Raw genomic sequence first — 19,997 nt, forward strand, 5'->3', positions numbered from 1 at the left:
GTTATGCGTTCCGGTGCCTGTTTGGTGAAGCTTGCGATTGGGACCTCAACTGAAACCTTATCATTAGATCAATGAATTGAGGTTTAATCCGGAGTTTGGTAGACCATCTTTCTCAAGTATCCGAAACAGGTAGAATGGGTCGGCTTGAAGCATCATCCAACTTACTGAAAACGACATGCTACTATTTCTTAGGTGCGGACAAAGGGGCAACGGATCAAACTGCTTCACTTGCTTGGATCATAAGCTTACATTTGAATCAGTCCAGATAACTAACACACCAATAATAACAGAGTACAACAGTGTGAAGTTCTTACGTATATATCATATGCGGTCTGCGCTTCAATTTCCGATCCTCAATAACACATAACTTAATTCCCAGAATGAATTTCTAGTATCGAGTGGTAAAGCCTCTCTCTCCCTACATAATCTACCTATAGCTGAAGGTTGGCTCTTCTGTGCGACTGGTTCCTCGAGTGAAAAGATGAACGGGGGGTAAGCAAAGATGTTGCTTACAAAACTGGTGCGGCAATGATCCGAGGTGCTGTGGACAGGCATCACCTTGACGAGCACAATCCTACGAACTAAGGTGGAAGATCTGGCAATCTGGTTTGTATTCATCCTTGGATGTAGCCTCTTCAAACTTCTTCAATGGTCCTTCATTCTCTGTCAAGCCAGTCTGGACAAAGTATCTAGTCCACCATGAAGAACTCCGCAATTTTGCCTGTGAACAGACCAGATAGATTCTGTCAGTAAAGGAATCTACTCTGGCAATCATGATAAATCTTCACCAACAAATTTTGTAGCTTTCAATAAAGTATGGTTTTATTCATTATTGATGTGGAACAAATAAGTACTTGGATTAGACAGCAAAACAGACAAACCAAAAGTATCCAAACAAGACCGGCCATCAAATAGCACCAACAGAATATCCTATTATTATGCGGAACAAAAGAAACGTACTCACATAACACAACAAAATGGCCAAACCAACAGGTTCCAAGCAAGACCGACCATCAATATTCAATAACAGTAATGGACCAACAGACTTGGTATTTCACAATATGTACCAGGTGTCTCAAATTATGCAATAACATAGCCTTAGTCAAGATATCAGATCTAAATTAATTCTGGGACATCAGATATCCGTACGAAGAAATACCCACATAAGCAATATCACTATAGATGTAACCAAGCGAAGCAGTAATTTTCTTGAAAATCAGTAAGACAGTAACTCTTTGCATAAAATTAATCCTGCAGTATTTGCGAAATGCATAGAATAGGTTTGGCTCAGTAAAGCGGACATCATGTAGTTAAATCATATGCATAACAAGTTTGCACGCCATCAACAGAAGTCAGTTGCACATACCGGCCTTCCAAATTTTGGCAGTTCTGAAACCTTAGGTTTCTGCTGACCTGGATTGCCTGAAATGAAGAAATGAAACAAACATTTTTCAGACAACCTATGCTATCCACCATAGCAAAACATGAACGGACCCCATATACCAGAAAAGCTATGTTTTAAATGTTCAATAAATTATACAGGATACTGCAGGAGTAAAACATTTTTCGGGGGCCTAAGTGGACATCACTAGCAAGTTGCCAACCTTGAATGACTCAAAAGTCAATACTCAAAAGGAATGAGAATAGAGCTGTTTGAACAGCAAAGTTCCAACTGCAGTACCCAACCCATGTCCCCAACAGTTCGATCATGTACTGCTCTAGAGACCTAGCATTAAGCCTTAAAAGTATATACCACTTCGATCTCCAAGATGTTAGCAACTTAGCGTCATCTTGTGTTGCACTAGCACCGGATTTAAATTAGCTACATTGAGATATAAACACATAGTGTCTTTAAGGTTCATCCTTTGAATTTCTTTTTATTGTGTCCATTTGGTAAAGAGAATAGAAAATCTAACTACCGAAAGACACACAACTAAGATACATGCAGAAAGATGTAGAAAAACAATGGCAGATCAAAGATTATTCTACAAGAAAATTTTACGTAAAGATGCTTTTCTTCAAATGTAGAATACAATTAAGGAAAGAAAAATAATTAGTGGTATTTGTCAACGTTTAATCACTTCTGAAACAGAACAGATTCTTTTACCACGGAAAAGTACATTTATAGGCATGTGTATATCAAGCATAGGTTCCCCAACAAGAAAAAAGACATCAGATATTTCAAGAAGAAAGTACATACCAGCAAAGATGACAAGGCCATCAGTGGAGACCTTTGCTAAATCCGGAAGTGTTTTGTTCAGATACCTTGGGGTCAGATAATCTAAAGCATCTGACACAACAACAAGACTAAAAGAATCTGGGCGGTATGGAAGGGGGAACTTAATATCAGACATGCGGACAAAGCCCTTGCGCACAAGGCTTTTGCAACTACTGTCAGTGTCCTCCAAATCATAAGGCTCCACTCCCCAAGCTTCAACCTTTCCTTCTTTCAACAAGTTAGAAACTACTGTACAACTATCTGGGCCTACATGGAGGACCTTTTGCATCGCATTGCCATATGCCTTTTTAAGATAAGGAAGCGCCCGCATAACTTCTGATGTGCAAGTACCTGGATGCAGACATACACAAAACGTCTGAGATAAGTAGGAGGGTAAAACTTCCACATTAGTACTTTGGGTTCGGGAAAGTAAAATGTAAAGAAGATGAGTAAGGCAACCAAGCAACCAAAATTCAATTGTCCACTGTAATATTGGCTAATTTAATTTATCTAGCATGGCTTGTGTATCAATCTCATAACGATTAACGTCATAAATCATGTGCCCTTATTTACAGGATCAGCTACTGGTCTATCTGAGCCCGAACAAACGATAGTAAATTAATCAACAACAGAACTATTTTGCTGTGGTACCAGGTCAGCACTTTTGACTACTACTGCTATTTCTTAATGTTTTTTAAAAGGAAACATTGTTTTTATATATTTTTACTGAACTGGTCACAGCAACCAAATTATAGTGGGGTGGAATAATTTTAGTGTTCAATGGGAAAATCAGCTATTTATCATGTGCGCCATAATTTGTCATCAGTTCCTAGCATTTGAATACTGTATTTCATTGCCTAGTGAAGAATAACACCAGGCATGAAGGCAGTAAGATCCAGATGCTGGGTCTCCCTATGAAAATGCTTCTAATGAATCAGCATAGGAATCGTGTGAGAGACTTCGAGGTTACCGCACCACTAGACAATGATAAGCTTACAAGAATATAGGCAAATAGAAGGCATTGTGAGATAGCTGAAACAAAAATAATTTTTTTGGGGTGAAGAAAAATTAGTTAACATATTTAGTGCCAATTATAATAGCAAACACAGCTTGGAGTCAGAGACAACAAAAATAATTCCAAGCTGCAACTCTAATGGCATATCAGCAGAGTAAATTTAAGCAAGAAACCATAAGCTTGCATTAGGAGACTCTGGAATGGCAGCAGTAAAACCCAAGAAACAGAGACACAAAAGACAAATGTACCTTCAGACCTGCTAACAGCTTCTCTGCTTGTAACAGTTACACCTGTCCATTGGAGAAAGAGTCAAACAAAAAGTAAAGGATAAGATTTCAATCATAATTCATTGGTGCCAACTGATGACGTATTGATTCAGTCACTTTGCTTTCAACATTGTGTGATAATACATATGCATTATTACTCTCCACAAACAACCAGCAGCAGTGCATCGTAGGTGTGTCAAATGAAGTATTGACTTAGGAGACAAGTAATTGATGAATTTAATTTGAAAAGTAATGCGCCATGCTCTTCTCGCTAGTCTATGAATTCAATTTGTACATGTCACAAGCCACGCTCTAATCGCCAATTAGCAATTATAAACTTTCCACAATCCAACATCAATTAGGAAAAACAAGTTTGCGAGTCTAACCGAGAGCCTTTAACCGACCTGAGCCGCTGTTGAAGTAGGCGACGAGGAGAATGACACCCTGCAGACATGAACAGCTAAACCGTCAGCGTCAAAGCAAATTTCCAAACGACAGCATTAGTATCGTGGTATAACTGAACAAGGAGGGGGGAATACCAGGACGACGAGGGCAATGGTGAGCACGGGCGGCGAGCGCGACTTGGGGTGGAGCAGGCCGCCGACGGACGGCAGGCCCCCGTCCGCCACCCGCCGGCTCGGGTTCACCGACCTCCTAGACATCCTCCTGCCCTCCCTCCCGAATCCGGCCAGCCACGCTCTCTCTCCCCCCTCGATCACCTGCTCGCACGAAACAGACCACAGGGCCAGATTAGCCGAAAATCCGAGACCAAACGACGAAGGTTCCCGCAATGCCAATCCACGCACGCGGATGCATCAGAAGCGCGTCGGCCGCAGATCGGAATCCCCTGTGGCGCGAGGAGGCGGAGGTACCTCTGTCAATGGCGGCGGCGGCGGCGGCGGGCGGGCGGGGACGCGGAGGGGAGGAATCCGGCGCTAGGGTTGCCGGATTGGGGACGGATCTGAGGCGGGGAGGCGGGGACGGGACGGAGTGAGGCGCGGGGGCGGAGTGGGGTGGGGGGAGGGGGCAGCGAGTGGGTGGCGATCCGGCGCGATAGGGACGGGGGGCGGCAGGGCACGAGCAGAGCACGCGGGAGGAATGGAATTTGCTTCGCTGGAGCCTGGAGCTAATGGGGAATAGCGAGCGCGTTATATACGACGACGGCAGATTAGCACGCCATTAGCGACCGGAGATGAGGATTAGTGGGGCGCGGCCCGAATTTCGAGGACGGGGGAGGAGGGGATTTTGTTCGGGGATGTCGGTCGTCGACGCGTCGTGGCATGCCTGACACTGACCGGTGGGACCTTCTGGTCTTTTTTTTTAGGCCGTGTTTAGTTTGGCGAATTTGGGGGTGCCAAATTACTGTTACAGCACTGTAGCACACTGTAGCGTTTCGTTTGTATTTGTGAATTATTGTCCAAATATTGACTAATTAGGCTCAAAAGATTCGTCTCGCAAAGTACAACAAAACTGTGCAATTAGTTTTTAATTTCATCTACATTTAGTACTCCATGCATGTACCGCAAGTTTGATGTGATGGGGAATCTTCTTTTTGCATAGTGTCAAAGTTGGGAGTTGGGAGTAACTAAACATGGCCTTAATGTTGGGTGCTCGGTGGCTGGCCTGGCCCGGGTGGGTTCCGGCCCAACCCATCGTGCTCGTGTCACTCTAGTCAACGCAAAATGGACACTCGTAAACCTGGCATGGCATCATCGATCCGCAGAATTCTGTGTACCTCACACCAACACAGTTGCGCGCTCAAAAAAAAAAAAAAGGAAACCAAAGAGAAGAAAAGAGCACAGCTGCGTCAGCAGGCCAATGGTTGTAAAGCTTCAGAACCCTGCGTCAATCCATAAGACCAACTTCGCGGTCACTTGCACACAATTACACCAAGTAACGTAACGCGTACTTTATTATTTGCAGTGGATTTACACGTAATTACCAGCAGATACTTTACAGCATCCTCTCTTCTCTATAACTCAATTTGCAATCCTCACGTGCTTGCGGAAACAGATCTCACTCGCTAAATCAGTAGTCTCGTTGATCAGTTGCAGAACAGAGTCTCCTTCGTGGCGTTCCCAGTGGTTGAGTTCACTCTGATGGACAAGTGATTTCACATTAGTAGGCACATTAATTGGCAGAAATGACCATTAGTCCATGCGTGTCTAATTTTTCAAAAAAAGAAAAGGTCTATGCATGTCAACTGTCAATGCACTGCATTCTTACCCATCAGCGATTTTGCAGAGGTATTCCCGTTGATCGTCTCGCAGTGGGACATCGGTGAAATCTGCAGGCAGTAGAACGAGTGGTTAATCAAGAGACACTATCAGTCAGTCTGGCAAAACCCTGCACCTAACGTTTGATATCCAGTTACAACTTTGGTGTAACTTTTGCTCATTCACATTTGGAATCCCCAACCACAATTTGTTTTCATTTCCACTTTTGAGAAAAAAAAAATAGATCGTTGGAAATGCTACAGATTGCGAAAATCATATATGAGCGAACGGAAATGTTCTGCTTGTGGGCTGAGACAGGAGATCAGTGTACGAAAGATGAGTGAAAGAGCACTTGCCTGCCCCAGTTATGTTAGCACCTTTGAAAGTAGTGTTTCCTGTGGTAAGTGCCCCTTCCAAGTTGGCATTTGTTAAATTGACCTGCAAAATGGAACGAGACAAAACCAAATCATGAGATTGCTGCAAAAATCAATTCCTGTAAGCTGAACAATAAAATTGTTGTCGTTTCTGAAACCAGTGTCTGACTATTGCAATGTCGGGCCAAGCTGATATCTACGAACTGATAGTTCAATCAGAAGAAAAGAACAGGGAGTTTGTTTGCTGAAAAGAATGAACAAAGAGAGGAGCCTGAACAAATGTCTGACGTTGTTTAGGGGAATAATTTCTTTTTGAGGAGAAACAATTTTTTCTGACGTAATGATCACTGAAAATTTTTCGTGTCAAGCATTTCCAGCATTTTTCAACAGAATTCAGCCGCGTACACAGGCCTGCCTGATGAAATGGAACCGAAAAATGTGCTGCTTGCTGAACACTGTTTTTTTTTCCCCTCGAACACGCAGGCTTCCTGAACACTGTACCTTTGTTAAATTCGCCAGCGAGAAGTCGGCGCCTCTAAGATCAGCATCAGAGAGATCAGCACCTGAATCCGTCAGCAAACATATCCAGTAAGTCACACAACCAAAACCAAATCATAAAATTTCCAACGAGGAGGAACTGGAACCATCGACGTTAGCAAGCAAATGCACTACTTGTGAGGTCTGCGTCGAAGAAGCTCGCGCCGAGCAGGTTCGCGCCTTTGAAGTTGGCCTGCCTCAGTATGGACTGCAGCAAGAGAAGATTCAAGGATCACCAAACCATGCACAAGACTGAAAAATCGGGCTCAGTATGGACTGCAGCAAGAGAAGATTCAAGGATCACCAAACCATGCACAAGACTGAAAAATCGGGTACAGGAATGTAAGGTCAACTTCATGCGTCGAGCATAGAAACTTCGAAGGTTTCATGCGTCTTTTGCAAGCATCTGATCTTATCAACAAAAATGTAAGAAAAAGAATAGCAGAAGGCAAGGTCACAGATGTGCAATCGCAGTCAGCACCGTCTTGAAGTCCTGCTTGACGAGCGTCTGGCCGCTGAAGTCCTTGCCGGTGAGGTCCTGCCCCCGCGTCACCTGCTTCCCGTACGGGCCTCCTCCCTGCGGCCACGCACGTACGCCGTCAGCACCCCCATCTCCAAAATTCTTTGCGAGATCGAATTCGAACCAGACAAAAGGCTGACTATGAACGCGAGGGACGGGTCGGCGACGAGGAGCGAGGCGGCGACGAGAGCGGCGGCGCCGGCATTGGCGAGGTGGAAGTGCACGGAGGAGCGCGCGGGGGTTGCCGCCGGTAGCGCGGCGCCGGCGAGGGCGGGTGGGGACGCCGCGAGCTTGAGAGCGCCCAGGATATCCATGGCAGTGAGCGGGGGGAAGAGCCGGAGAGATCAGAGGAGTTTCGGAGCTGCTTGTTTCTGTTTCCTTACGTGGCTGCGTGTTGTTTATCCGTCTTATCCGTTTGGTGGTGCTGCTTGGCCAGGCAACCAGTCGCCACGATGGCTACCCACAGGCCACAGCCAATCAATGGCACGCACGCATCTCCTTTTTTTTTCCATTCACTTCTTGATCACCGAAGTTCGACAGTTCGTCACTTTGCTTGTATTAGTGATGGCACTGTGAGCACTATGGTTTTCGTCACGGAGTGGTCACAGTGATGAAAAACAGACTTAGGCCCTTGTTCGGTGGTTCAAGATTGAATTATCGAACGGATTCGTTCACGAGGAGGAATAAATGGATCCGGTTGTGTCACTCGATTACGTAGGATTTCGTTCCAGAGGTTAAAACATGAGGATTAACTTCGGATCGTTAAGAGGTCGGAATAACCAAAACGAGATTCTAAGGTCGGCTCTGTTCCGATCCGAACTAAACAGTTATTTGATGTTAGGCTAGATTTTAAATAGGGTCAAATCAATCCGTGCGGGCTAGATCTCATTCCAAACGGTTTCGAGAGAACCGAATGAGGCCTTAAGAGTTTCATCGTCACGTAAATAATTCCTTGTATATATCACTAGTTTAAAAAAAATTAGAACCAAATTCTATTTGTAGGAGCAATTCAAGACATGCTCCGTAGCTAGAAATAGTTGTTTGTGGGAGCGGGCCTCGAACTACCCCTATTGATGGCCTAAAAAAAGATGTATCTAAAAGTCGTTTTTGTATAATGTATAACGTTTATCCGCAACTTGATGCAAATTAAGAGGAAGAAATATTGTCCATGTGTATTTTTCAAGCAATATTCACATCCGTGCGTATTTTCAAGTTCAGATATCAATGAAAACATTGTCAATGTGATCATTGGCGACGTGAAATAATTTTAAACTATGGGGGCGTTTGATTCCTCGAGCTAAAGTTTAGTCCGTGTCGCATCGAATATTTTGAAACTAAATATGAGTTAATTATAAAACTAATTGCACAGATGGAGGCTAAACAGCGAGATGAATCTATTAAGCATAATTAATTCATCATTAGCAAATGTTTACTGAAGCAGCACATTATCAAATCATTAACTAATTAGGCTTAATAGATTCGTCTCGCCGTTTAGCCTCCATCTGTGTAATGGATTTTGTAAATAGTCTACGTTTAATACTCCTAATTAGTATCTAAACATTCGATGTGACATGTGCTAAAAATAAGCGGTCGGAACCAAACGCCCCTTATGTTTGCAAATTGCAACTCGAATGGCATGGAGTCATGGATAGACCATTTCCATTTTACATCCCTAGCGCGTGGGTGTGACGCTCAAAGCCGTAAAACATCTTCACACAAAGCTGTTGATAAAATCACAAGGATATACATGGCCAGCAAACAACAATAATCCACACACAAGAAGTCCACACTATCATTATTGGTATTCCAAAGAGAACCAAGAGGTTTAGGGGTGGTTTGGTTCGGTAATTAAACTTTAGTCCATGTCACATCGAATGCTTAGATATTAATTAGGAGTATTAAATATATATATTAATTACAGAACTAATTGTATAAATGAAGGCTAATTCGCGAGATGAATCTATTAAACCTAATTAATTTATAATTAATTGATTTTATAATTAACCTATATTTAATAGGTACAGGAACTTTAATCCCAGTTAGTCCCTGGACCCACTTAATTGCTCCGTTCCATTGTTCCCTTTCATCATACTACCGTTCATGTATGTTACGTTTGTTGTTGCCGACCACTGGCATAACTTCTCATTGTGTGTGGTTGGGTTGATTAGTCAGGGATTGCGTGTACCAGTAGCACCAAAATACTTCAATTAACCCTACTGGTCATGATCTTGCACCAAAATGGCTATTGACTGAAACTGGCTTCCTTCTCGTGCAAGTTTCTGCAAATTTAAAAAGATGAACAGAATAACTTGCAAGGTTTAGTCCTATAAATCCAGAGACCTAAGGTGTAATTTCAAAGTACGAAGTAGCACCCATCTCTCTCAAAAAAAAAAAAACACCCCACGTGAAGATGACTGGAGGTTAGCTATAGCTAAGTTAGAGCCTCTGAACTTAAAGGAAAAGATTAGTTCCCATCTCATCCAAGCACATCCCATACACGGAAGTACATGCCATATGCCCATTTATTGGACCTGCTGTCCATTGTGTGGCCATCCAGCTTAACCATGGAGTTTCACCTAGCTAGAGAGCATAGGAATCGGAAGGGGCGCAATGCCGAGGGAGATGGGTGCTACGGTCCTTGACCTGCTGTCCGCTCGTGCTTGAAATTAATGCACGTCAAAGGGATGCGATTAACGCAACCAAACATGAAACGACACGTGCTCCAATTCATGTTTCTCGGGCACGTTAGGCTCGTCCTTATAACGAACTCCTCCTAGTCGTCGATCGATCGAGCACCGCGCACATGGCTGGCGCTCCCACTCTGCTCCTGCGGCTCCTGCCTCTCCTCCTCCTGCTGCTCCCCTCTGGTCTCAGGGAGTACCTCTCGCCGGCGGCGATCATCAACCGCCGGCCGGAGGATGCTACGACTGCTCCAGGCGCCGCCGACGAGGTCGCGCTCCACCCGATCGTGCTGGTGCCCGGGATTAGCTGCAGCGAGCTGGAGGCGCGGCTCACGGACGCCTACCGCCCATCCCTGCCGCGCTGCGGCGCCATGAAGGGGAAAGGCTGGTTCGGGCTGTGGGCCAACTCCACCGACCTCGCCGCGCACCACTACGTCCCGTGCTTCACCGAGCAGATGAGCCTCGCCTACGACCCCGCCGCCGGCGACTACCTGAACCTCCCCGGCGTTGAGACCCGCGTCCGCAACTTCGGCTCCTCCCGAGGGTTCCAGCGGAACCCAAAGCACTCGTACATACCGCACGATCCCATCATCCAACCCCTAGCTCCCTACTAGAGATATGATCGTTCGTTCATCCATGGCTATCGGCACTGAGCCGGCCCCGGTCGTCACTGACTGCTCTGCCGCGCGCAGGGACTGGTGCTTCGAGGTCCTCAGGCGGGCGCTGGAGAGGGTCGGGTACCGCGACGGCGACACCCTGTTCGGCGCCCCCTACGACCTCCGCCACGCCCCGCCGCCGCCGGCGCCCGGCCAGCCGTCGGAGGTCTTCTCCCGCTACTTCCGGCGGCTGACTCGTCTCATCGAGGACGCGAGCAGGAGGAACCAGGGCAAGAAGGTGATCCTCTTCGGGCACAGCTTCGGGGGCACGGTGGCGCTGGACTTCGTGCGGAGCACCCCCATGTCGTGGCGGCGCGGGCACATCAAGCACCTCGTCCTCGCCGCGCCGCTGCCAGCGGCAGCAGGGTTCGTGCGGCCGCTGCGGAACTTCGCCTCCGGGTCCGCGCTGCTCTACGTCCCGGGGACCGCCGCGCTGCCCCTGACGCTGCGGCCGATGTGGCGGAGCTTCGAGTCCGCCATCCTCAACTTCCCGTCGCCGGCGGTGTTCGGGCGGAGGCCGGTCGTCGTCACCAGGGAGCGGAACTACTCGGCCCACGACATGGAGGAGTTCCTCGCCGCCGTCGGCGCCGGCGCCGCCGTGGAGCCGTTCAGGAGGCGGGCGGTGCCGAGGATGCGCTACTTCCAGGCGCCCATGGTGCCCACGACGTGCATCAACGGGGTTGGCAACGAGACGCCGGAGCAGCTCGTGTACTGGGACGGCGACTTCGACAAGGTCCCGGAGGTGGTGAACGGCGACGGGGACGAGGACATCAACCTGATCAGCATGCTGGAGTTCGATGAGCAGATGCGCCGGCAGCCGGAGCAGAAGAAGATGTTCAAGTCGATCAAGCTCCATGGGGCTAGCCACGGCACCATTGTTACGGAGGAATGGACGCTAAAGAGGGTCATGCAAGAAATCCTTGAAGCGAATCGAATGTAGGCCTTGTTTGGATCTCAATAATCTGGGTGGGTGGTTGGATTTTCATAATCTACCCAATTATCTGGGTGTTTAGATATCATAGTAATTTTCTACGTAGATGATTTCTATAATCACGATGAGATCCAAACAAGGCCTTGATTGTAATTTGTTTGTGTTAGACAAAAGCGGTTTTCAGCCCTGTAATTCAATAGTGAAGAGTGAATTAGTGTGGAATTGCATGAATAATTCATCACGCTATTCAAGTTGCAAAATATAGCTTAGATTGTTTCACGCGTCATCATTACCAAAATGGAGCTGTTTCTCTTTTTTATCCATCCAAATTTGCAGAAACAAAATGCATATCAGCTCCGTTGAGCCGTTACTTTTTTTTCAAATTGTAAGTCGTTTTAACTTTTCTACGTACGTAGAATTTGCTATGTATCTAGACACAACCTTTACTTTTACTTAGATGTATAGTAAAAAGATATGTGTGTAGCGATCTACAATTTGTGAATTACTCAACTCAATCACGACAGTAAAATTATGGCAGTGTCTGGTTAACGGCAATACATGGGAAGGGACATGGCGATGGACAGAGGATCGAGACAGCAGCAACGAAACAACGAGAAACACAACGTGACACTAGGAAATGGATGGGACCAAACAAAAAAGCTCTTCACGTTCTCGACTACGCCTTGTCCTCGTAATCTAGGCCTTGTTTAGTTGGGGAATTTGGGAGGTGCCAAATTACTGTTACAGCACTGTAGCACACTGTAGCGTTTCGTTTGTATTTGTGAATTATTGTCCAAATATTGACTAATTAGGCTCAAAAGATTCGTCTCGCAAAGTACAACAAAACTGTGCAATTAGTTTTTAATTTCATCTACATTTAGTACTCCATGCATGTACCGCAAGTTTGATGTGATGGGGAATCTTCTTTTTGCATAGTGTCAAAGTTGGGAGTTGGGAGTAACTAAACATGACCCTAGCTGCTTTGTGTAGAGATTTGTTGAGCTGTACTCCTGCACCAGCTAGTTGCACCAAAAAAAAAAATAGGCTGAATATACCGGATGGGCCTATGAAATAATATATGCAGCAAAACTTATATTCTGCCGCAATACAACACACAGGCGATATGCTGTATATGCATGCTAACTTGCTTAATTCATTGGTCACATCAAATCCAAGTAAATCCCCAACAACAAGCATGCATAGGCACGTAGCCAGCCAGCTAGGCGGTACAATCCAAAAGGGTTTGCGCCATAGAAGCAAGTCGTCGTGATGGTGGACTCGGGTAATCTGCTGGGTGTTTGATCCCAAGTCAAACACGCACAAGTCAGCGTCCTCCTCCTTGAGATTCCTCATCAAGTAATATCTGGTTTGCGAGCTGATGAAGTGGAGCTTCCCTTGGAACATGAGCATCTCGTCGTCGTCGTCGTTCTGGTCCTTGTGGTGGTGGAAGACGAGCAAGGGCAAGCATGGCGACAGCGACGATCGGAGCATGCTCTTTTCTGCGTGTCCCGCCATCTTTTCTTGACGATGGCGATGATTTGCCTTGGATGCAGAGAGGTTCTGATCGATCGTGGTGGAGGCTTGCCCTGTCCGCTCTCTCTTCTTGAACATACACAAGGACACGATAGATGCCAGCCATGGTGATCGAATCGAATTGGTGTTGGTGGATTGTGGATCCCTTTTCCGCTCCAGAGGAAAGCTTGCGTGTCGAGGTGTCGTCGTGTACGACTGCGAGTCTGCGACACGGCAAAGGAATTTTTTTTTTTTTGAAACATACGGAATTCCTAACCAACACTTGGGTAATTTTCGTTTTGCTGCGTCAATCGATTTTTTCCTGAACGCATGTGGCCACAACGGCTGCTTGCCATGCTGGCCCAACACGCAAGCTGCCCTGCTGCCTGGCCCGCTAGTGCTACTGGCCTGCCAGAGAACAAGCGGTCCAAGGCCTATTGAAAATTTCGGCCTAGCGTGCATATGGCCGTTGCGTCGAATACAGCCTGTTAGCATGTAGAGGATGGGTTGTACAAGATCAGCGGATTAGTTTGGTATGGATCCGATAAAAGGAGCTAAACATGTCATGTGCACCTAGTTTTTTTATGAACCTATGAAGCTCAAATATTCGTGTACTTGTTACTGATTTGTGGGCTGTCATTCCGACTAGCAGTGTGTATTTTCATGTATCATTTTTCCTTTTCTTTTTTTTTTCTCACCGAAACCTTATTGCGACACCGGTGCTTTTGATAAGAAAATTATTTTTTTTTTCATTTCGCATGGTGTAATGTCTTTAGGTTAGATCAACTTAGTGGGGGGATTTGTAATGTTATGTATGCCCAAGGTATGTTTGATTATGTTTGTTTTTCTATTTAATTGTGTGTGTGAATGTTATTATATTTAATTGTATGTGTGAATGTTATTATATTTAATTGTGCATGTGAAATGGAGTGTCAGGACCATAAAACCTAAGGGGTGTGTTCCTTTTTTGTTTTCATATTTGTTGTCTTCATTTTCTTTATTGATACTATTCTAGTTTTCCACTCAAAATTTCTAGTGGTATTGATTAGCAAATTGACTGTTCTTTTTGTGTTTGTCTTCAATTTTTGTTAACCGGCAAATGCTACATGGCTTGATTCTATGGTGGTGTTTGGATGCCAGCCATGAGTTGCCACGCTTAATATTAGGCTTGTGGTGTTTGGATGCCAGCCATGAGTTGCCACGCTTAATATTAGGCTCTTGCCACCGCTATTTTGGCTAACGTTTGGTTGACAAAATAAACGTAGGTACGCCACCGCCACAGGTCTCTCTAGCCACAACTTTCTCCACCGGAAGTGTGGCGGCCTTTTTTCACGCCACAGCATCCTCGCTGCCGCCTAACCAGCTGAGGGGGTGTTTGGATACCACCCACTAAAATTTAGCACATGTCAAATCGGATATTTAGATACTAATTAGAAGTATTAAATATAAGCTAATTATAAAACTAATTGCACAGATGGAGTCTAATTCGCTAGATGAATCTATTGTTGGATATATAAGCACTTTTAGTTTTAATTTAATCCAGAAATAAATCATGAATACGATGAACAGATAGTAGATTAAACTAGACATGTCTACACAAGATCTAGACAAGTCTATCATTGCAAATAGAATCACACATTCTACTATACTATCCAGTGCTATCAGACTGCAACAGATCATAATAGCTAGTATGGAAGACATAATTTGAGATAAGAGATCGTACGTTTCTTTCTTGATGAAGACCGGCTCCTGGACAACTACCGGGTACAGCAGGCGATGACGATCAGCAACCTAACGTTGTTCGCGATGACGAGTGACGCCCGAGCGACGAAGAGGTAGACGAGTCGTGGTGAAGGAGTCGACGAAGAACTTGACGAAGCGGAGGAAGCGATCGAGCAGTCGTGCAGAGCGCTTCCCAAAAACCTTATTCGCCCTCAAGGCTCAAATTAGCAACAATTTCTGGGTATTTTTCTTCAATTCATAATAATCTACCCAGCAATTTTCCGATTCTGGAAGGTTTAACCATCGTACCTAGGGTTTAGGGTTAAAGAAAAAATCTCTCATCAAAGGGTGCTATTCTATAATGTTTCTTTAGCAGATCCCTCTCCCGGTGCAGGATCGCTGAAGACGACGGTTCCGGAGACCTGCTCTCCCAATCGCCGGTGCACGCCGACAATCAGGATGGAGTATACTACGGTGGTGGCGCAGCAGCGAGGAGGCAAAAACCTAACTAGTACAGACCACCTTAGGGATACCCTAACCTGGGAGCCTTCCCGTATAGTAGTCTATATTTCATCTTTTTCATGAGGAAGGTGGTCCATATATATAGGGAGGAAAAGCCCCAACACCCTCATCTATTAGCAATATGGGACTAATAGATGGTGTACCCCCTCTTTACGCTAATGGGCCTTTGAAATTTATTTGAAATTCTGAAATTACTTATGGGCTAGACCCATTATTTCAACATCTATTAAGCCTAATTAGTCCATGATTTGATAATGTGGTGCTACAGTAACCATTTGCTAATGATGGATTAATTAGGCTTAATAGATTCATCTCGCGAATTAGCTCGGGGTTCTGCAATTAGTTGTATAACTAGCTCATGTTTAGTTCTCCTAATTAGCCTCCGAATATCCGATGTGACACTGCTAAAGTTTAGCACATAGTATCAAACACTCCCCAGAAAAAAAACGCACCCGTGATGCTGTCGTACTCCCTGCGCTCACCACTCGTAGGCCTTTTTTTAACTGATTGGCCTGCTGCCCGTCAAATGAGCATGTACCTGCCTGATCGATCCTCAATTTGGTGGCCATTTTGATTAGATTTTTACAATAAAATATGGAGTTAATTTATATGTTGAACAGTGAATAATACATGCTGAACCGTGAGATTATTTATGACATGTAATATTTCTTTTCATTTTTAGTGCATTTGTCTAAAAGACAATGCAAATACTGATGCTTTCACATAGCCGGTGTGTCAATTTATGCTGAACAGTGTCATTTGCTTTTACATGTAGCTAGCAACCAAACATCTGCCGCATCAATTTTACCAAACCTTAGTTACCAACCAAACAGTATATTTTTGCTACAGGTTGTGGCTTTCCACGGTGTGGCTAGTTCCTAACGTTAGGCGTAGCAAACAAACATGCCCTGTATTTCAAATCAGCAGATTGAATGTGGTGTTTTGTTATCTGGTTTTCTTTTTTATTTTCCTAGCCCGCAAGTTGTTGCGCCTAGTGAGTTCTGTAGTACGTGCATGTATCACATATTGTCTTCCGAATTTCGATTGTTGCAGCTAATTTTTCCAGTCATTTTTTTCCTTCTAGATTCTAGACTGGCACATCATTATTCGGCTGATTTTGCACATCATTATTCGGCTGATTTTGCTATCAGCAGCAACCGTTTCCTAGGCCCCTAGCACTGCTACGTGGCACGTTCTGAATGGCTAAAAAAATTGACTGACGCATCAACGAAAATCTCTCGAATGTTGAGTAGTCATTCCCGTTTGGAAATATCACACTCTCAGAAAAAAGGAGGAAGGTGGAATTTGGAAACTTGCAAATTCAGTTAGGGGCCTTTCTTTGGGCCATAAACTTGCAAAGGGATGATGTTGTTGTGGGCTCGCCATTGTTCGGCCAATCAGGCCCGACCCAAACAAACGTGAGGTGGATGGAAAAGCTTCTAAGGCTCGCTATGCCAGCCCATAGGCCCACATCCACAGGATTCCCCAATTACTCAAAATCTTGAAGGTTATAAATGCAAATGTTTCGTTCATATAGGTGAATGAGAGATAACAAAAAAAAGCTGATCTTCTCTTTTCCCATTTTCTATACCCTGTCCATTTGACAATTTCGCAAACGTTTGAGCTTGCCTTGACAGTTGATACCCTTTGTCAAAATATGCATCCTACAGTTTGGAACGAAAGAAGTAGCATTTTCCTTCCAAGCGTCGGCGCTACCAAACTGGAAATAAGTCCTAACCAAAATCTTACACATCAGAGTTAACAGAAAAAAAAATTACTTCGTTTTAGCAGAAATTATAGCCTTAGAAGCGGTTTACGAATCTCAAGCAGGAATAAATTTGAAACTGAAAAGGTGGGTTTATTCTTTCAAGGACATTTTTGCAATTTTCCCTCTTAACAAATTGTCCCCATCCTACGGACAAAGACGCAGCGAAGGCAAACTGTCCTCGCACCGCAGCCCCCTTCCTCGTCGCCGGCGACCTCGCGCGCCGCCGCTACCGAGATGCCGGTGAGGGTGGTCGACACCGCAACTCCATCGTCCCAGCCCTCCCCAGGTTACCCCTCTCCCATCTCTTCCGACATACATGCCATGCGCGCATCAGGTCTGCTCTGTACACCCAGGTTTAGATCTTATCGGAGTCTAATCTCTTAGTTCCCTGGAGTTGATCGGTCATGTGATGCGATTTGGTAGGATTTTAATCCGAGGCTATTTGTCTGATCTAGATTGGTCTAAGTTAGCTGGAGTTTGTATCGCTGCAGTTTGGTACTGATTTGGGCGGGTTGATCCTTTCTACCGCGGAAGTTATTGCTTTGCACTGTGCTAAAATTTAAGTATCAGCTGGGGGTAGTTGTTATGATGGTTTTGAGCCTTGAAAATGTTTGGAATTTGGTTCCAATTTCAACGGGAAGCTTCCCTCTGATAATCTAGTGTTGCTAATATTTGCCTGGGTTTGATCATTATGTATCATAATTGTGTCAGGCGTCCTGAAATTATGGATCGTTATCCATATGAGATCGTGTGGCCAGATCATGACTGCATTTTTATTCTGTATTGATCGCTGGTTAGCAGAAAACCAATTGATGCCATGTTTCTGGAAGAACTACTTAATCTAAATATATGTTGGCAATATCTCCTTTTGGGTATCTAATAAATCGAGTAGAATCAACATGCCTTTTTTTTTCTTTGCAATTTGAATCCTTAACTACCTCTGTGATGTTTTTGTGAGTTCCATAGTTGAACATGCCATGCTGACTAAAATACTCATTGTAGGCCAAGACTCAAATGCTGGACAACCATCTCCTCCTAGCTGTTCGCTCTTAAGTGCTGGAAGAGTAAGTGTTTTCATTCTGTTATAGGAATCTTTGGCCTAACAACAGAATCATCGTAAAGGTTGTGGCCCAATAAAATGCAAGTCGCTGATTTTTGTTACTGCTGTGGTATCAATTGCAATCTTCCACCATGTCCTCTCAGAAATAAAATAGTAATTTTCCTTTTCAGCTTCATCCTAGATTGGTTCTGGGCAACTGCTACTTATGTTTTCTTGGGAATGAAAGGCAGGACTGTTTTTGGATGTGCACTGTCAGATAGCTGCAGTGCTGCTTATCCTCCAGTTTCTGTTTGATATTCCGGGATGTAGGTTATGTTTTTCTTTTACAGTCCATTGTGCGAATGGCATTTGTGTTGTTGCATACCGCTCAAGTACTGCTTATGAGCTTGCTTGAACTTTATCCTGGAGCCTCAAGAGTTGCCATTGATCAAATCTACTTGTATCTTTCTTTCAGTGTTTTGCTGGAACTCAGAATGTTTCGAGTCTGCAGAAGGATGAAGCATGGAAAGTTAATGTGCGCATCCATGGTTGTGATCTTGAACAGGGTTATTTATGTGGAACGATGGAAGCGCTTAATGTTCCATTGGCAGATACGCCTGTGAGTAACTCATTTGTTCTTCACCTTCGGCACTGAAATATAATCCTATGCATTCTAGACAAAGATCAATTAGGTTTACCAAATAAACTGTTGTACACCATATACTTTACAAACTAACTTGGGAATTAAACGTGTTGTCAGAGTGTAAGACTGGATTTTAAGAAATGTTATACAGAAATCCATGTTGTTGTTTTAGATTACTATGGGAAAGTGCTCGGTTTATATAGTCGACACACCTTTTTTTCAGTCTGTTATTCATGAATTTTACTTCATGTATTGGCTCGCTGTCCATAGGTAGTGACATTCTGGGAGGGGGAGATAGTAGATGCTAAAAATTACACGTTTTTCACCGGCAAGTGGGAAGCATCGTGAGTGTTTATTTTTTATGTTAATATCATCCCTAAATGTGTCCTGGTGTCTCACAGCATTCGAAAATTTTTCAAAAACATCTTTCTACTATTTTGCAGACCAGAGGATGATATAAGGCACTGGTCCAAGTTCTCATCATTTACGCCTCTTCTGGTAATTGGTTATCCAACTTATTATTGAATTATTGTCCATCATTATGAATCTTTGGATGATTTGTTCTCATTAGTCATTATGCCCTTCCTGCAGAGTCAGATTGAGACAGATGGTGGCAAGTCGTTAGACCTTAGCAACTATCCTCATATATTTATGGTATGACATTACCTGATATGTTCATTTATCAATGTATAAGCATTTTTATTTACCTTTTCTCTGATGCATGTAGAGGTGGAAAGAGCAATACTTTGTCAATGTTGGAGTTGACTGTGGGTTAACCATCGCTGGTTTCTACTACGTTTGCTTTTCTTGTAGTGATGGTTCCATTAGTGGCTTTTATTATGATCCAAACAGCAGGTAATAAATATTTTTCTGCAATTTATAAATTACAATGGCATGGTATCAGATTCATTAATGAAGAAGGAGGGCTGGTGTAAACACTTCTGTTCTCTTCATGTGCAGCCCATTTCAGAAGCTTGAACTGAAGTGTACCAATGAGAAAAATTCTGGATTCACCTTTTCCTCCTATGAGCTACAGTGACAGGCTCAATGCATCCGGTGCCAACTTTCTATTAGCATATACAGTGTGTCTAGTGAACTCATAATTCCTAATGCTGTTGTATTAAAAGAAATGAGAGGGTGTGTATGTAACAGTTTGTTTCCAGACAAAGCAACCTGTTACTTTGTAATGTTAAGGGAAGCAGGCGCCATTTCTTTTCTAAATTTACCTTTTTGTATTATGCTTGTGTCAACCATGATGTGATGTGTCTGAATTCAGTTGGATATGGAATGTAAAGGATAAATGCTGATTCAGTGAAATGGTATATACCTCTTCCCATAATTGTAGCTCTGCAGTCGAGGATTTCTATTTCAACATGT

At 44.2% G+C, this 19,997-nt stretch overlaps 4 protein-coding genes across 6 annotated transcripts; 2 read left to right on the forward strand and 2 right to left on the reverse strand.

The window, feature by feature from the left end:
• Positions 1 to 205: 205 nt before the first annotated feature.
• Positions 206 to 4,639, reverse strand: LOC101768006 (uncharacterized protein At3g49720). Of its 3 annotated transcripts, none has more exons than XM_004968120.4 (7): positions 4,372 to 4,639; positions 4,039 to 4,218; positions 3,886 to 3,943; positions 3,482 to 3,523; positions 2,201 to 2,569; positions 1,367 to 1,422; positions 206 to 721 (listed from the first exon to the last, which is right to left on the reverse strand). In XM_004968120.4, exons 2-7 carry the CDS (start codon positions 4,159 to 4,161, stop codon positions 575 to 577), a joined length of 795 nt encoding a protein of 264 aa, XP_004968177.1. In that variant the 5' UTR covers positions 4,162 to 4,218; positions 4,372 to 4,639; the 3' UTR covers positions 206 to 574. The 3 variants fall into 3 exon arrangements, with proteins under 3 accessions (XP_004968177.1, XP_004968179.1, XP_004968178.1); XM_004968122.4 differs by having other exon boundaries at positions 3,904 to 3,943; positions 4,372 to 4,627; XM_004968121.2 differs by lacking the exon at positions 4,372 to 4,639 and adding an exon at positions 4,306 to 4,323.
• Positions 4,640 to 5,318: 679 nt separating this feature from the next.
• LOC101768962 (thylakoid lumenal 15 kDa protein 1, chloroplastic) lies at positions 5,319 to 7,537 on the reverse strand. Its single transcript, XM_004968123.3, has 7 exons — positions 7,287 to 7,537; positions 7,108 to 7,203; positions 6,762 to 6,834; positions 6,591 to 6,652; positions 6,072 to 6,153; positions 5,726 to 5,786; positions 5,319 to 5,595 (listed from the first exon to the last, which is right to left on the reverse strand). The coding sequence occupies exons 1-7, from the start codon at positions 7,458 to 7,460 to the stop codon at positions 5,544 to 5,546; spliced, it is 600 nt and encodes a 199-aa protein (XP_004968180.1). The 5' UTR covers positions 7,461 to 7,537; the 3' UTR covers positions 5,319 to 5,543.
• A 2,412-nt stretch (positions 7,538 to 9,949) lies between these two features.
• Positions 9,950 to 11,423, forward strand: LOC101784071 (lecithin-cholesterol acyltransferase-like 1). The gene is made up of 2 exons (XM_022826623.1): positions 9,950 to 10,395; positions 10,520 to 11,423. Exons 1-2 carry the CDS (start codon positions 9,950 to 9,952, stop codon positions 11,421 to 11,423), a joined length of 1,350 nt encoding a protein of 449 aa, XP_022682358.1.
• A 5,644-nt stretch (positions 11,424 to 17,067) lies between these two features.
• LOC101769365 (glucose-induced degradation protein 4 homolog) lies at positions 17,068 to 19,959 on the forward strand. Its single transcript, XM_004968124.3, has 8 exons — positions 17,068 to 17,224; positions 17,941 to 18,002; positions 18,453 to 18,596; positions 18,891 to 18,964; positions 19,064 to 19,118; positions 19,212 to 19,274; positions 19,348 to 19,475; positions 19,581 to 19,959. Exons 1-8 carry the CDS (start codon positions 17,173 to 17,175, stop codon positions 19,657 to 19,659), a joined length of 657 nt encoding a protein of 218 aa, XP_004968181.1. The 5' UTR covers positions 17,068 to 17,172; the 3' UTR covers positions 19,660 to 19,959.
• The last annotated feature ends 38 nt before the right edge of the window (positions 19,960 to 19,997 follow it).

This window comes from Setaria italica, chromosome V, assembly GCF_000263155.2.
Source record: "Setaria italica strain Yugu1 chromosome V, Setaria_italica_v2.0, whole genome shotgun sequence".
Taxonomy (NCBI): Eukaryota; Viridiplantae; Streptophyta; class Magnoliopsida; order Poales; family Poaceae; genus Setaria; species Setaria italica.